Source organism: Polyodon spathula, chromosome 50 (assembly GCF_017654505.1).
Source record: "Polyodon spathula isolate WHYD16114869_AA chromosome 50, ASM1765450v1, whole genome shotgun sequence".
Taxonomy (NCBI): domain Eukaryota; kingdom Metazoa; phylum Chordata; class Actinopteri; order Acipenseriformes; family Polyodontidae; genus Polyodon; species Polyodon spathula.
The window spans coordinates 2471926-2489922 of record NC_054583.1 but is presented as its reverse complement, the minus strand read 5'-3'; the positions used below and the strand labels follow the sequence as shown (position 1 = coordinate 2489922).

Genomic DNA, 17997 nt, shown 5'->3' with positions numbered 1-17997 from the left:
AGCGCACTAGATTACAGCTTTCTATAGACGCCACTGTGTTGGGTAGCTGCTGTAGTTCTGTCCAGGGTTTTATATCAGTGTTATACAGTGCGGTCCTGCCAGCATTGCCCTGTGTACAGCACAGCACAGCCAGGCTCTGCCCAGCACACAGCAGGCAATGCCAGCGCACTAGATTACAGCTTTCTATAGACGCCACTGTGTTGGGTAGCTGCTGTAGTTCTGTCCAGGGTTTTATATCAGTGTTATACAGTGCGGTCCTGCCAGCATTGCCCTGTGTACGAATGTGTGAGTCTGTGTAAAGTTCTCTAACTGCATCAGTGTGAGACCCTGTTAAGTACAGCAATTAGATTATGATAATGAATATGGTTGGGAAGCTTCTTTCATTCATTGTCAGGATTTAAGGAATGTGTGCATGCATTTTGTTTTTTTTAATTATTTTTTGTTTTATTGATTATTGATACAAATGAAGAACTGTATTGTGGAAGTTATATCGCTGTTATTAGTAAAATACAAATATAATTTAAAAAAAAAACGATTTGCTAATAAATTTGCTGTGAGACTATTTTGTGGGTTTAGTTGGTGGGTATCTTTTCAGTCTCCTGCAATATTCAATTTCAGCAGCAGGTGGCGCACTTTAAAATCTGGAATTTAATGCTATGCTACTGTAAACTGATGGACGTGAATCTGTCCCGTCGACCCCGCCTTCTACATCTCTTATAGTACTAGACTACTGTCTGTCTACTGTAATATAATGGGAACTTGAACATGTTGTCACGATGCTCCTCCGCCAGAATCGCCGCCGCAACGCAGCGCGTTGATTGAAGTCGCTCACGCAACGCAGCGCGTTGATTGAAGTCGCTCACGCAACGCAGCGCCTCGATTGAAGTCGCTCACGCAACGCAGCGCGTTGATTGAAGTCGCTCACGCAACGCAGCGCGTTGATTGAAGTCGCTCACGCAACGCAGCGCCTCGATTGAAGTCGCTCACGCAACGCAGCGCGTTGATTGAAGTCGCTCACGCAACGCAGCGCGTTGATTGAAGTCGCTCACGCAACGCAGCGCGTTGATTGAAGTCGCTCACGCAATGCAGCGCGTTGATTGAAGTCGCTCACGCAACGCAGCGCGTTGATTGAAGTCGCTCACGCAACGCAGCGCGTTGATTGAAGTCGCTCACGCAACGCAGCGCGTTGATTGAAGTCGCTCACGCAACGCAGCGCGTTGATTGAAGTCGCTCACGCAACGCAGCGCCTCGATTGAAGTCGCTCACGCAACGCAGCGCGTTGATTGAAGTCGCTCACGCAACGCAGCGCGTTGATTGAAGTCGCTCACGCAACGCAGCGCGTTGATTGAAGTCGCTCACGCAACGCAGCGCGTTGATTGAAGTCGCTCACGCATTTCACACGCTCTGTACGCGTTGATTTAAAAATCGATTCATTCGTGATTTAGAGCCGAGTTAAAGAGTCTGTCTTTCCCCAAAACTTTATCAGCTAAAGCTAATTAACCAACAGCACAATGTACTAAGAGAGACTGTAAGTAAGACTGCCCACGCACTGTGTATCAAAATACAAAGTTGAAATACAAAAAATTAAAGAAATAAAACACCGTGCTGCATATAGAAAAACGCACGCACGCACACACGCGTTTGCATTCCTATACTTGTGGGGTCTTCTCATTGACTCTCACTATATTTTGATTTACTGTTTCTAACTCCAGTCAGACAGAAGTCCACACGGGGTGAAACTCGACAGCAAACTAAAGATTTTGGCAAATCTTTTTTTTGAAGGCATATTTAGTTCTTATAAAGGTGTTTTACAAAGTGGAGAGTCGTCCCCACAACGACGTTCTTTCAGGAGTGACATTTTCTCAAAGATTGTCCCCACATTTATATGAATGCATAGACTTTATGAAGCGCAATCAGTTTGTTCTGTATAGAGGGGGTGCAACATGTTCGGTGTTGATGGTGCTGTTGCTAGCGTGTGAATTACATGGGGTGTATAACTATACACAGAGTATAGGACAGATAGACAACGGGATGTGAGGTTCTGATTCATTGTGGTGCTTTTATAATGAAGTGTTTAGATCCTCCACACGGCTCTGCTCAAAATCCCATCGGCTACCAGCGGGGGAAGGGAGCGGTGTGAGAGTACACGAAAGCGAAAGTATTACCAGATTCTCCATAGTCTACGAAACAACAAAACCAAGCCCAAAGTCATCCGAACAAGGTTATATTCTTCCATCCTTCGTCATGCTATAGAGCAGGCTTCATATAACACCATAGCGTGCAAATACATTGAATATTCCGTGTTCGGGAGACACATTAAGAGCACATTATTGTGGATTCGTGATAGTTTCTCTCAAGAGGATTCCAGGACGATGCTGTTTTCAACACACTAAACTATTCCTCTTATGTCATTTTTTCTGTGTTCTTCGTGTTTGTACATTAGTTGGTCATCTGTAATGAAAAAAAAAAAAAAAAAAAAAAAAACGTTGCCATTGTTTCCAAGAATTAGCCTGTCCTGCACCGTTCCCTTTAAGCGTATCTGGGTATTTCTCGTTTGATAAACAAGTTAATAATTCTTCAAGGTTTGGGTCTCTTTATCCTATCGTGTTGAAACTCTCTGCACGCGGGGAAAGACGTCAGGGCAGCGTCACCAGCGACCAGAGCCACCGGAACCTCCACCGCGTGGAGGTGGTCTTTCTTTACCTCGCCTTCGCAACTAACAAGACACGCCACACACCAAACGTGGGGTGATATGTTTTGCCATGGTTGATTGCACCGACCCTTCTATACAAGAATTAACTAAGTAACTAATTTTGCTTCGTAAAGTCCAATGAAAGCTGCTGAATAATGTTCCCTTGTTAACATATTGAATTGCACCCCCTCTATATAGAATGAACTCCCTCAGCTTCATAGAGTCCAGTGAAAGCTGCTGAATAATGTTCCCTTGTTAACATATTGAATTGCACCCCCTCTATATAGAATGAACTCCCTCAGCTTCATAGAGTCCAGTGAAAGCTGCTGAATAATGTTCCCTTGTTAACATATTGAATTGCACCCCCTCTATATAGAATGAACTCCCTCAGCTTCATAGAGTCCAGTGAAAGCTGCTGAATAATGTTCCCTTGTTAACATATTGAATTGCACCCCCTCTATATAGAATGAACTCCCTCAGCTTCATAGAGTCCAGTGAAAGCTGCTGAATAATGTTCCCTTGTTAACATATTGAATTGCACCCCCTCTATATAGAATGAACTCCCTCAGCTTCATAGAGTCCAGTGAAAGCTGCTGAATAATGTTCCCTTGTTAACATATTGAATTGCACCCCCTCTATATAGAATGAACTCCCTCAGCTTCATAGAGTCCAGTGAAAGCTGCTGAATAATGTTCCCTTGAATGACAGACCGCCGCTTTGGAGTTTTCCCAGATACTTCACAAAAATGTAGCATTTCGATATCTATCATGAAATACTTATTGTGCTGCTATTATGGCTTCCGGTCGACTTTTTATTTATTTATTTTTGTAGTTTTCTTTTGATTACAAATCATGTTAAATAAAAATATAATTATGTCCATATATTTTTTTTTTATTATTATTATTATTTTTTCACAACAGTAAAATTCTAGGTGATGTACGTGACCAGATCTGAAAAGTTGGAATAGTTCTGCAGCCTCGGCTTGCAATTGACAAAGACTCTTCTAACTGCTACTGGGCGCTAAGGATCTATATTCCGCTCATTGGGGGGTTGGTCCAGTCTGGCAAAGTCCCTATTAAGATTAGCAAACCAAAAGTGAAAGTAGCAGAGACTAAACTCGATGTAAAAACAGCGAGGGAAACGTTTCACTGAAATATCCTTCAGAGAAACTATAGGAAGCAAATAGCATTGGAGTCGGGGTTGTGGTTCTTTCTGACGCTGAATAAATAAGGTAGGAAAAACGAAGGCTTCACCATATCTCATTATTATCACTTAGCAGACTCTTTTATCCAAAACGATTTACAGAGACTAGGGATTTCAACAGCCGGCTGCTGCTGCAGAGTCCAATAGGAGCTCGTTTGTTTTGCCTGTCTTCCAAAGGAAGGAGGTGAAGTGACTTGCGGGATCGATCGATCTCTCTCTTGAACTCGGTGGATGCTGTATTATTGTTCTCATTCTCATTCTCATTCTCAATAGGTAATTTCTAAGACTTCTCTCTCTCTCTCTCTAGCTCTCTCTCTCTCCTCTCTCTCCCTCTCTCTCTCTCTCTCTCTCTCCTCTCTCTCTCTCTCTCTCTTCTCTCTCTCTCTCTCTCTCTGCTCCTCTCTCTCCTCTCTCTCTCTCTCTCTCTCTGAGTCAGGTGCGACCTCGTTCCTCTCTTAGCTCTTAGCTAAGATTATCCCTTGAGCTCCTGAGCTCTCCTTACTCTCCAGAGGCTCTATGTTCTCCTACTATCTCCCTCACCGATCTATCCTCGTCTCCCTCTCTCTCTCTTTCTGCTCTCTCCTCCTCTCTTAGCCTCTCTCTATATCTTCTCTCTCTCTCTCTCTCTCTCTCTCTCTGAGTCAGTGGCTCAGCCAGAATTAGAATCGATTCCACTACAGATCAATGTGTCTGTACAATTGATTATTTATAATTACTTTTCATGTCATACATTATTATTATTATTATTATTATTATTATAATAATCATATTATTAATTTATAATAATAATAAAATATTATTATTATTATTTTAACTACTAATATTTTTGGTTATGTATTTATTCTTTATTCCAGAACCTCACTTTGAGGGAACGTTTGATAGCAAAGATGTTCAAAGGAATTCTTGAAATGAGAAGATCGTTTCCGTACAGGATCTGTCTGGTGTCTCTCTTCAGCCTTGTGGGCGCCACGCAGATCGGTATGAACGCTCGTTTAGAGCAGCCCGTCGGGTCGCATTTCAAAATGTCGCAAAGCGATACGTAATTCCATATGGCAACATGCGAAATTTAAAAAGAAAAAAAAAATCTTATATCAACATAATTCAGATCTTTCTTGTCTAACATCATAATTTTATCAGAAGGAAAATATAAAATGATATCGCAAAAACAAAGTACTGCATGTTAGATTTCAAAATGCCACATTTATGTGAAGTATCTGGGAAAACTCCAAAGCGCTTGGTGTGGGAAACAAGGGAACATTATTCAGCAGCTTTCACTGGACTCTATGAAGCTGAGGGAGTTCATTCTATATTGAGGGGGTGCAATTCAATATGTTAACAAGGGAACATTATTCAGCAGCTTTCACTGGACTCTATGAAGCTGAGGGAGTTCATTCTATATAGAGGGGGTGCAATTCAATATGTTAACAAGGGAACATTATTCAGCAGCTTTCACTGGACTCTATGAAGCTGAGGGAGTTCATTCTATATAGAGGGGGTGCAATTCAATATGTTAACAAGGGAACATTATTCAGCAGCTTTCACTGGACTCTATGAAGCTGAGGGAGTTCACATCTATATAGAGGGGGTGCAATTCAATATGTGGGAAACAAGGGAACATTATTCAGCAGCTTTCACTGGACTCTATGAAGCTGAGGGAGTCCATTCTATACAGAGGTGTGTTATTCAATATGTTAACAAGGGAACATTATTTAGCAACGAAAGTGAGGACTCTATGAGTTGAGGGAGTTCATTCTATATAGAGGGGGTGCAATTCAATATGTTAACAAGGGAACATTATTCAACAGCTTTGACTGGACTCTATGAAGCTGAATCAGTTCATTCTATATAGAGGGGGTGCAATTCAATATGATAACAAGGGAACATTATTAAGCAGCTCTCACTGGACTCTATGAAGCTGAGGGAGTTCATTCTATATAGAGGGGGTGCAATTCAATATGTTAACAAGGGAACATTATTCAGCAGCTTTCACTGGACTCTATGAAGCTGAGGGAGTTCATTCTATATAGAGGGGGTGCAATTCAATATGTTAACTCATTATTCAGCAGCTTTCACTGGACTCTATGAAGTTAATTCTAGAGGGTGATGCAAACAGACACACACACACACACTCTCTCTCTCTCTCTCTCTCTCTCTCTCTCTCTCTCATAGTAGAAGTGACAACGTCTACCTAAAAGTCACCTGTACCAGGTTCCAGTGGCTGTGGTTTCTGGCCATGTCGGTGACACGGTGACTCTGCCCTGCCATCTCTCCCCGCTCGGTAACACAGTGGAAATGGAGGTGCGCTGGTTTAGAGAAGCGATGACGGCGCCTGTGTTTCTCTACACCCTCCAGAAACCCGTGACGAGCATTCAGAGCGACGAATACAGAGACAGAGCCCGCCTCTTTATAGATGAACTGAGCGCGGGCAATCTGTCGCTCCAGCTGAGCAACACCCAGACCTCGGACTCAGGACTCTATACGTGCTCTGTGATTCACAAAATGACTTACGCAGCAGCCGTTGTGGAACTGAAGGTTACAGGTGAGGTTTTAAAGCCCCTGCCCCCTTTAAATGGCTTTACTACACAATTCACTTATCTGTGCTTTACAATGCGTCCCTATGCTTTACTAGACCTCTCTGTGCTTTACAATGCTTCCCTATGCTTTACCAGACCTCTCTGTGCTTTACAATGCTTCCCTATGCTTTACTAGACCTCTCTGTGCTTTACAATGCTTCCCTATGCTTTACCAGACCTCTCTGTGCTTTACAATGCTTCCCTGTGCTTTACCAGACCTCTCTGTGCTTTACAATGCTTCCCTGTGCTTTACCAGACCTCTCTGTGCTTCACAATGCTTCCCTATGCTTTACCACACCTCTCTGTGCTTTACCTGACCTCTCTGTGCTTTACAATGCTTCCCTATGCTTTACCAGACCTCTCTGTGCTTTACAATGCTGCCCTATGAAATGCACTATAACACATTGCTATGCCTTTACTATGGGAAACTTTTATAAGTTTTTAAACGTTTCTCTCTCACACACATTCTCTCTAGCTGTACCCCTAATCCCAGACAGCACCCACACAATCACAGAGAATGAAGAAATAGTTGCCGTAGATCCAGACCTCTCCAATGCTATTGCTGAGGACTCCAGTGAAGATCGAGACCGCAGAGAGAGAGGTGAGCGACATGCATTGCTACCACCAGGGATATGACCGCATCGGATCTCAGAGACAGTCATTACATTACAGCTGCGGCCACAAGTTTTGCATCACCTAGAATTAAAAAGAAAATAAAACCTACCTATGAACTAATTAAGATCTTTTATTTAACATTGTGTTAAGAAACTAATAAATGATATCGCAAAAAAAAAAGTCTAGCGGAAGCCATAATAGCAACACAGTAAGTATTTCATGTTAGATTTTGCACATCTTTCCAGTCAGTTTTTCCATTAAGTATCTGGGACAACTCCAAAGTGGCCTTCTGGAATTCAATATGATAACAAGGGAACATTATTCAGCAGCTTTCACTGGACTCTATGAAGCTGAGGGAGTTCATTCTATATAGAGGGGGTGCAATTCAATATGTTAACAAGGGAACATTATTCAGCAGCTTTCACTGGACTCTGAAGCTGAGAGAGTTCATTCTATATAGAGGGGGTGCAATTCAATATGTTAACAAGGGAACATTATTCAGCAGCTTTCACTGGACTCTGAAGCTGAGAGAGTTCATTCTATATAGAGGGGGTGGAATTCAATATGTTAACAAGGGAACATTATTCAGCAGCTTTCACTGGACTCTATGAAGCTGAGAGAGTTCATTCTATATAGAGGGGGTGCAATTCAATATGTTAACAAGGGAACATTATTCAGCAGCTTTCATTGGACTCTATGAAGCTGAGTGAGTTTGTTCTATATAGGGGGGGGGGGATGCAAAACATTTGGACAGAGCTGTGTAGTATAATTGCTTTATTAATGCCAGTGTGTAAAACACCAAAGTACATCGACTATGCAAAGAAAAATCTGTGAAAATCCTTGCAAAGTAAGAGCCTTCCTGTTTTTTTCTTTTGCATGTTGTTTCAACAGAAGACTCTGAGTTCCCTATCTGGGCCACAGTATCGCTGGTTATTTTTCTTATATTCCTTGCAATATTGGCTTATTTCCTGTACGCTAAACGTGGAGAAGGTATGTTCTTTCATAAAAAGTTCCTTATTATTAAAAAAATGACTGGGAGATGGGAGCTGTAGTTCTTTACACAGAATCAGAACTACAACTCCCAGAATACCTCTGCATGAGCGGTACTAGTGAGGGATGCTGGGAGCTGTAGTTCTTTTTTTCACAGTGACTGTTTACAGGTTTCGTTGAAGTAGTCAGAAAGAGAGAAGAACGCATTCAAATCACTGTTTGTTATCAGATGTGTTGTTGATAATAATAATAATAATAATAAATAATAATAATAATCTTCTTCATCTTCACAGGTGTGAAAAAAGGAAGAGAACTAGGAGATCAGACTGTGAAAAGGAAACCTTTATTTTCTGACAGTGGGTTCCTCATTAAATTTGCTGCAGTTGAATCATTCTCTCACCTCTTATTAGCTTTATTAACAGGATCACTGACCCCTCCCTTTAAAGGAGCGCTGACCATCTTTAAAATCCATTCTCTCACCTCTTATTAGCTTTATTAACATGATCACTGACCCCTCCCTTTAAAGGAGCGCTGACCATCTTTAAAATCCATTCTCTCACCTCTTATTAGCTTTATTAACATGACCATCTTTAAAACCCATCACTGCTTTATTAACAGGATCACTGACCACTCCCTTTAAAGGAGCGCTGACCATCTTTAAAATCCATTCTCTCACCTCTTATTAGCTTTATTAACAGGATCACTGGCCCCTCCCTTTAAAGGAGCGCTGACCATCTTTAAAACCCATTCTCTCACCTCTTATTAGCTTTATTAACATGATCACTGACCACTCCCTTTAAAGGAGCGCTGACCATCTTTAAAATCCATTCTCTCACCTCTTATTAGCTTTATTAACATGATCACTGACCCCTCCCTTTAAAGGAGCGCTGACCATCTTTAAAATCCATTCTCTCACCTCTTATTAGCTTTATTAACATGATCACTGGCCCCCTCCCTTTAAAGGAGCGCTGACCATCTTTAAAATCCATTCTCTCACCTCTTATTAGCTTTATTAACATGATCACTGACCACTCCCTTTAAAGGAGCGCTGACCATCTTTAAAATCCATTCTCTCACCTCTTATTAGCTTTATTAACAGGATCACAGGAGCGCTGACCATCTTTAAAATCAACGTATATATTTCTGCTGGCAGTAATATCATTGTGTTTCCTTGTCTTTTTCAGACAAAGAGGGTGACCCTAAATATCAACCATCAGGTCGGTTTTTTTTTTTTTTCTCTTTGGTTTCGATTTTCTAATCGAACTTTCTAAGTGTTCTGTATCAAACAGAGAGTAGCGGCTGGAGAGGGGTATAGACGCAGCTCTCTACAGCCCGGCCACGTGATAAGGGTGAAAATGTTAGCTACTAAAACTAAGTTTATCTCATAACAATAACTTAACTCTAAACCCAAGCTTCGTGGGCTATTATGGTCATGTGGAAGGGGGGTTTGCGGGTGAATGAGGCACGACGTAAATTCGGAGTTGCGCACGCAGCGCGACCCTGTGTGAGTTCCACCCTGCGAGAGCTACGCTGTGAGAGAACCTTTCCTCCTGCACCTGTATACTCTCGAGCAGCTGGCAAGGTGTGTTGCTCTCTCACCTGTATCAGAGAACGCCTGTTTTATTGCCTGCGTGCCCGTCAATAAATCTGAGCTCGTCTCATCTGGTGCTAGTAGGAGTGGTCTGGTCAAAATGTTTGCCGACACAGAGATAAGCCAGCATGTACAGCTAGGGCCATAGGTTTTGCATCACCCTATAACATTTTCGGATTGAGACATGATTTTAAAACTATATAAACATGAGTGGCGCATCCAGTAAAGACGCTCCGTGTGGAGTGAAGGATGCGACCTACAGCCTGGGGAACGCAGGTTTTTCGTTTATCCAAAACTCCAAAGCTGCCGTATGGAATTCAGTATGTTAACAAGGGAACATTATTCAGCAGCTTTCACTGGACTCTATGAAGCTGAGGGAGTTCATTCTATATAGAGGGGGGTGAATTCAATATGTTAACAAGGGAACATTATTCAGCAGCTTTCACTGGACTCTGAAGCTGAGGGAGTTCATTATATATAGAGGGGGTGCAATTCAATATGTTAACAAGGGAACATTATTCAGCAGCTGAGGGAGTTCATTCTATATAGAGGGGGTGCAATTCAATATGTTAACAAGGGAACATTATTCAGCAGCTTTCACTGGACTCTATGAAGCTGAGGGAGTTCATTCTATATAGAGGGGGTGCAATTCAATATGTTAACAAGGGAACATTTGCCCTTTCGATAAGTCGTCGAAAGTCAGCCGTAAAGGACTTCGTGTTAATCAGTCATGAATCTATTACCCCCCCCTACGTTTTTGAAACAGGTCTCGACATCATAAAACTTAGACCCACTCCAATGTACGCTTACTATTTATTTATTTATTTATTTATTTATTTATTATTTGTAATGGAATGACTTTTACTAACCTTTTCACACAATGTATAGGAAACAGAGGATTGCCAACGCCGAGTGCGGGATCAGATCACGGCACAGTCCCGAGAGAGAGTACGTATAAGGGTTCAATCAGCACGCACTGTATGTTTTATTGCATAGCTGTTAAGGGGAGGGGACGGGAGGGGGGTAATTAAGGCTGTAAATGTTTGAATTGTTTTTTCATTCTAAATATAGCGTCTGCATGCATTGAAACGCTGTGAGCGAATCTCCACTCTCGCGATATTACAGTGCAGTGGCTGCCTATAGGCTGGAATGGGAACGGGGTTTATAATGTGAATTATGACCAGTATAATTATTATAATTCGGGCTTCTGATTTTCAGTGTATTATGTCGACTTTTCTACCCTCATTGAAAGAATGAAAATAAATACACGACGTGTTCTACGCTGGACGCGGTAGTTCGGCAGCGTGACTCTGTTTGCCTCGCTGAAGAGGAGTCGCTTCTGCTTTGCAATGAAAAAGTCAGATTTACGATTTTTAAAAAAAAAAAAAAAAAATCGTTTGGTTCTTTAAAATCCATTTTTTCACAGATTATACGCGTTTCTCAGCTGTGCTCATAATAAGTCATATTTGTTCACTTCTTATGATAATGATCACTAATCCCTTTAATAATAATAATAATCATAATAATACCTAATAATAATAATAATAATAATAATCATCTTCACAGGGAGGAAAAAAGGAAGCAATCTAGGAGATCAGACAGGGAATAATGCCGGCGTTTTTTCTGACGGTGGGTTCCGTTTAAATTTTAAAAAAAAAAAAAAAAAAATTAAATCTACATCGTTTCTTTTTTCCTTCTTTTATATTATATAGTCTGTTTTCTTATTCGCTTATTTCAAACAAGACTGGCCACCCCTTTCTTTAAAATCAACGCTGACCACTCCCTTTACAGGAGCGCTGATAATCCTTAAATAATATTCTCTCAACCTCTTATTAGCTAATTATTAACATGATCACAGGAAGCCCCTCCCTTTAAAGGAGCGCTGACCATCTTTAAAATCCATTCTCTCACCTCTTATTAGCTTTATTAACAGGATCACTGGCCCCTCCCTTTACAGGAGCGCTGACCATCTTTAAAATCCATTCTCTCACCTCTTATTAGCTTTATTAACATGATCACTGACCCCTCCCTTTAAAGGAGCGCTGACCATCTTTAAAATCCATTCTCTCACCTCTTATTAGCTTTATTAACATGATCACTGACCACTCCCTTTAAAGGAGCGCTGACCATCTTTAAAATCCATTCTCTCACCTCTTATTAGCTTTATTAACAGGACCCCTCACTTTAAAGGAGCGCTGACCATCTTTAAAATCAACGTATATATTTCTGCTGGCAGTAATATCATTGTGTTTCCTTGTCTTTTTCAGACAAAGAGGGTGACCCTAAATATCAACCATCAGGTCGGTTTTTTTTTTTTTTCTCTCTTTGGTTTCGATTTTCTAATCGAACTTTCTAAGTGTTCTGTATCAAACAGAGAGTAGCGGCTGGAGAGGGGTATAGACGCAGCTCTCTACAGCCCGGCCACGTGATAAGGGTGAAAATGTTAGCTACTAAAACTAAGTTTATCTCATAACAATAACTTAACTCTAAACCCAAGCTTCGTGGGCTGTTATGGTCATGTGGAAGGGGGGTTTGCGGGTGAATGAGGCACGACGTAAATTCGGAGTTGCGCACGCAGCGCGACCCTGTGTGAGTTCCACCCTGCGAGAGCTACGCTGTGAGAGAACCTTTCCTCCTGCACCTGTATACTCTCGAGCAGCTGGCAAGGTGTGTTGCTCTCTCACCTGTATCAGAGAACGCCTGTTTTATTGCCTGCGTGCCCGTCAATAAATCTGAGCTCGTCTCATCTGGTGCTAGTAGGAGTGGTCTGGTCAAAATGTTTGCCGACACAGAGATAAGCCAGCATGTACAGCTAGGGCCATAGGTTTTGCATCACCCTATAACATTTTCGGATTGAGACATGATTTTAAAACTATATAAACATGAGTGGCGCATCCAGTAAAGACGCTCCGTGTGGAGTGAAGGATGCGACCTACAGCCTGGGGAACGGATGCAAGGGACATTATTCAGCAGCTTTACTGGACTCTATGAAGCTGGGGAGTTCATTCTATATAGAGGGGGTGCAAGGTTATTTAACAAGGGAACATTATTCAAGCTTTCAACTCCAAAGCTGCTATATAGAGGGGGTGGAATTCAATATGATAACAAGGGAACATTATTCAGCAGCTTTCACTGGACTCTATGAAGCTGAGGGAGTTCATTCTATATAGAGGGGGTGCAATTCAATATGTTAACAAGGGAACATTATTCAGCAGCTTTCACTGGACTCTATGAAGCTGAGGGAGTTCATTCTATATAGAGGGGGTGCAATTCAATATGTTAACAAGGGAACATTATTCAGCAGCTTTCATTGGACTTTCTGAAGCACAATTAGTTCATTCTTTATATATATGGGGGGGGGATGCAAAACTTTTGTCCAGAGCTGTAGTATTTTTGATCTGGGTGAGTTAACATTGCGCGTGTTCATTATTTATTTATTTATTTTATTTATTTATTTATTATTTGTAATGGAATGACTTTTACTAACCTTTTCACACAATGTATAGGAAACAGAGGATTGCCAACGCCGAGTGCGGGATCAGATCACGGCACAGTCCCGAGAGAGAGTACGTATAAGGGTTCAATCAGCACGCACTGTATGTTTTATTGCATAGCTGTTAAGGGGAGGGGACGGGAGGGGGGTAATTAAGGCTGTAAATGTTTGAATTGTTTTTTCATTCTAAATATAGCGTCTGCATGCATTGAAACGCTGTGAGCGAATCTCCACTCTCGCGATATTACAGTGCAGTGGCTGCCTATAGGCTGGAATGGGAACGGGGTTTATAATGTGAATTATGACCAGTATAATTATTATAATTCGGGCTTCTGATTTTCAGTGTATTATGTCGACTTTTCTACCCTCATTGAAAGAATGAAAATAAATACACGACGTGTTCTACGCTGGACGCGGTAGTTCGGCAGCGTGACTCTGTTTGCCTCGCTGAAGAGGAGTCGCTTCTGCTTTGCAATGAAAAAGTCAGATTTACGATTTAAAAAAAAAAAAAAAAAAATCGTTTCGTTTTTTCACAGATTATACGCGTTTCTCAGCTGTGCTCATAATAAGTCATATTTGTTACCGGATGTGTTGTTGATAATAATAATAATAATAATAATAATAATAATAATAATAATAATAATAATAATAATAATAATAATCTTCATCTTCACAGGGAGGAAAAAAGGAAGCAATCTAGGAGATCAGACAGGGAATAGTGCCGGCGTTTTTTCTGACGGTGGGTTCCGCATTAAATTTGCTGCAGTTGAATCATTCTCTCACCTCTTATTAGCTTTATTAACAGGATCACTGACCCCTCCCTTTAAAGGAGCGCTGCTTATTAGCTTTATTGATCACTGGCCCCTCCCAGCGCTGACCATCTTTAAAATCCATTCTCTCACCTCTTATTAGCTTTATTAACATGATCACTGGCCCCTCCCTTTAAAGGAGCGCTTTATTAACTGATCCATCCCTTTAAATTTGCTCATCTTTAAAATCCATTCTCTCACCTCTTGGCCCCTCCCTTTAGCTTTATTAACATGAGCTTTATTCATCACTGGCCCCTCCCTTTAAAGGAGCGCTGACCATCTTTAAAATCCATTCTCTCACCTCTTATTAGCTTTATTAACATGATCACTGGCCCCTCCCTTTAAAGGAGCGCTGACCATCTTTAAAATCCATTCTCTCACCTCTTATTAGCTTTATTAACATGATCACTGGCTCCTCCCTTTAAAGGAGCGCTGACCATCTTTAAAATCCATTTTCTCACCTCTTATTAGCTTTATTAACAGGATCACAGGAGCGCTGACCATCTTTAAAATCAACGTATATATTTCTGCTGGCAGTAATATCATTGTGTTTCCTTGTCTTTTTCAGACGAAGAGGGTGACCCTAAATATCAACCATCAGGTCGGTTTTTTTTTTTTTTCTCTCTTTGGTTTCGATTTTCTAATCGAACTTTCTAAGTGTTCTGTATCAAACAGAGAGTAGCGGCTGGAGAGGGGTATAGACGCAGCTCTCTACAGCCCGGCCACGTGATAAGGGTGAAAATGTTAGCTACTAAAACTAAGTTTATCTCATAAGAATAACTTAACTCTAAACCCAAGCTTCGTGGGCTGTTATGGTCATGTGGAAGGGGGGTTTGCGGGTGAATGAGGCACGACGTAAATTCGGAGTTGCGCACGCAGCGCGACCCTGTGTGAGTTCCACCCTGCGAGAGCTACGCTGTGAGAGAACCTTTCCTCCTGCACCTGTATACTCTCGAGCAGCTGGCAAGGTGTGTTGCTCTCTCACCTGTATCAGAGAACGCCTGTTTTATTGCCTGCGTGCCCGTCAATAAATCTGAGCTCGTCTCATCTGGTGCTAGTAGGAGTGGTCTGGTCAAAATGTTTGCCGACACAGAGATAAGCCAGCATGTACAGCTAGGGCCATAGGTTTTGCATCACCCTATAACATTTTCGGATTGAGACATGATTTTAAAACTATATAAACATGAGTGGCGCATCCAGTAAAGACGCTCCGTGTGGAGTGAAGGATGCGACCTACAGCCTGGGGAACGCAGGTTTTTCGTTTATCCAAAACTCCAAAGCTGCCGTATGGAATTCAGTATGTTAACAAGGGAACATTATTCAGCAGCTTTCACTGGACTCTATGAAGCTGAGGGAGTTCATTCTATATAGAGGGGGTGCAATTCAATATGTTAACAAGGGAACATTATTCAGCAGCTTTCACTGGACTCTATGAAGCTGAGGGAGTTCATTCTATATAGAGGGGGTGCAATTCAATATGTTAACAAGGGAACATTATTCAGCAGCTTTCACTGGACTCTATGAAGCTGAGGGAGTTCATTCTATATAGAGGGGGTGCAATTCAATATGTTAACAAGGGAACATTATTCAGCAGCTTTCACTGGACTCTATGAAGCTGAGGGAGTTCATTCTATATAGAGGGGGTGCAATTCAATATGTTAACAAGGGAACATTATTCAGCAGCTTTCACTGGACTCTATGAAGCTGAGGGAGTTCATTCTATATAGAGGGGGTGCAATTCAATATGTTAACAAGGGAACATTATTCAGCAGCTTTCATTGGACTTTCTGAAGCACAATTAGGGGGGGGGGCGGGGGGGGGGGGGGGGATGCAAAACTTTTGTCCAGAGCTGTAGTATTTTTGATCTGGGTGAGTTAACATTGCGCGTGTTCATTATTTATTTATTTATTTATTTATTTATTTATTATTTGTAATGGAATGACTTTTACTAACCTTTTCACACAATGTATAGGAAACAGAGGATTGCCAACGCCGAGTGCGGGATCAGATCACGGCAAAGTCCCGAGAGAGAGTACGTATAAGGGTTCAATCAGCACGCACTGTATGTTTTATTGCATAGCTGTTAAGGGGAGGGGACGGGAGGGGGGTAATTAAGGCTGTAAATGTTTGAATTGTTTTTTCATTCTAAATATAGCGTCTGCATGCATTGAAACGCTGTGAGCGAATCTCCACTCTCGCGATATTACAGTGCAGTGGCTGCCTATAGGCTGGAATGGGAACGGGGTTTATAATGTGAATTATGACCAGTATAATTATTATAATTCGGGCTTCTGATTTTCAGTGTATTATGTCGACTTTTCTACCCTCATTGAAAGAATGAAAATAAATACACGACGTGTTCTACGCTGGACGCGGTAGTTCGGCAGCGTGACTCTGTTTGCCTCGCTGAAGAGGAGTCGCTTCTGCTTTGCAATGAAAAAGTCAGATTTACGATTTAAAAAAAAAAAAAAAAAAAAAATCGTTTTCGTTTTTTCACAGATTATACGCGTTTCTCAGCTGTGCTCATAATAAGTCATATTTGTTACCGGATGTGTTGTTGATGATAATAATAATAATAATAATAATAATAATAATAATAATAATAATAATAATAATCTTCATCTTCACAGGGAGGAAAAAAGGAAGCAATCTAGGAGATCAGACAGGGAATAGTGCCGGCGTTTTTTCTGACGGTGGGTTCCGCATTAAATTTGCTGCAGTTGAATCATTCTCTCACCTCTTATTAGCTTTATTAACAGGATCACTGGCCCCTCCCTTTAAAGGAGCGCTGACCATCTTTAAAATCCATTCTCTCACCTCTTATTAGCTTTATTAACATGATCACTGGTCCCTCCCTTTAAAGAAGCGCTGGCCATCTTTAAAATCCATTTTCTCACCTCTTATTAGCTTTATTAACATGATCACTGACCCCTCCCTTTACAGGAGCGCTGACCATCTTTAAAATCCATTCTCTCACCTCTTATTAGCTTTATTAACAGGATCACTGACCCCTCCCTTTAAAGGAGCGCTGACCATCTTTAAAATCCATTCTCTCACCTCTTATTAGCTTTATTAACAGGATCACTGGCCCCTCCCTTTACAGGAGCGCTGACCATCTTTAAAATCCATTCTCTCACCTCTTATTAGCTTTATTAACAGGATCACTGACCCCTCCCTTTACAGGAGCGCTGACCATCTTTAAAACCCATTCTCTCACCTCTTATTAACTCTTAATAAGTTTATGGCTGTGAAGTTACAAAATAAAATGACGGCATTTCATTCTTGTTGTTTCAGATGAAGACAGCACGAGTCCGAAGCGAAAAGGTATTTTTTATTTTTGTCTAACTGTGTTCGCTCCCCTGAGAAACTTTAATGGCCAGTTGTGGACAGCAAATAGATCGCTTTCTGGCTTTTTTTTATTTCTATGGAAAACTTCATCCCCTGTTAGTTAATCCAGGAAGGATGGCCGGCAGGGAGGGAAGAGGTAGAATAAACTGGAGAATGAAGACAGCAGGGAAACGCCGCGAGCACAGTTCATCTTCGTCTCTCTCCTCTTCTTTTCAGGCTCTGGAGGGATCCTGAAACAGCCGGTCCAAGCTAGTAAGTTCAGCAGCAGCAGACTGTGAGCGTCCTTCCTCATGTTTCAAAATGAAAATATGCTTTTGTTGTGCCATGGTTTAACCATGGCCATATATAGACGTGTATTGGGAATGTCACTGTGCCGTTAGAAACATTTAGTTTGCATTTTAACTAAATGCTTTGCAGATGAGACTGTGTGCGTGAGTCAGGATTTATTTGTTATTTCAGGTTTGCTACAGTGGTTCCGAGTCTGGATTTCCAAATCGCCTGTCGCAGGTAATACAGGCTCTCCAAGAGGTTTTACAACCTGCCTTTTCTTTGCATTTTCACTGCCCCCCCCCCCCCCCATGCATTCAAAGCTGCCATCTCACAGGTTTTTAAATCAAACCTGCTTGAATTGCTATCCCTGTCTTCTATACAGCTAGAGCCACACATTTTGTATCTCCCTCTAT

The 17997-nt window shown here is 41.5% G+C and overlaps 1 protein-coding gene across 1 annotated transcript in view; it reads left to right on the top strand.

Moving 5' to 3' along the window:
• The first annotated feature begins 6107 nt into the window (after positions 1 to 6107).
• The window catches only part of LOC121306741, a 13501-nt gene continuing 1611 nt past the window's right edge, over positions 6108 to 17997 (top strand). The window contains exons 1-16 of the mRNA XM_041238646.1: positions 6108 to 6434; positions 6944 to 7069; positions 7975 to 8073; positions 8367 to 8429; positions 9258 to 9290; positions 10553 to 10612; positions 11231 to 11293; positions 11932 to 11964; positions 13171 to 13230; positions 13834 to 13896; positions 14535 to 14567; positions 15939 to 15998; positions 16597 to 16659; positions 17261 to 17290; positions 17531 to 17566; positions 17774 to 17821. Coding sequence (XP_041094580.1) covers positions 6188 to 6434; positions 6944 to 7069; positions 7975 to 8073; positions 8367 to 8429; positions 9258 to 9290; positions 10553 to 10612; positions 11231 to 11293; positions 11932 to 11964; positions 13171 to 13230; positions 13834 to 13896; positions 14535 to 14567; positions 15939 to 15998; positions 16597 to 16659; positions 17261 to 17290; positions 17531 to 17566; positions 17774 to 17821 — 1117 coding nt within the window. The 5' untranslated portion in view covers positions 6108 to 6187. The remainder of the gene's footprint in view (positions 6435 to 6943; positions 7070 to 7974; positions 8074 to 8366; positions 8430 to 9257; positions 9291 to 10552; positions 10613 to 11230; positions 11294 to 11931; positions 11965 to 13170; positions 13231 to 13833; positions 13897 to 14534; positions 14568 to 15938; positions 15999 to 16596; positions 16660 to 17260; positions 17291 to 17530; positions 17567 to 17773; positions 17822 to 17997) is intronic.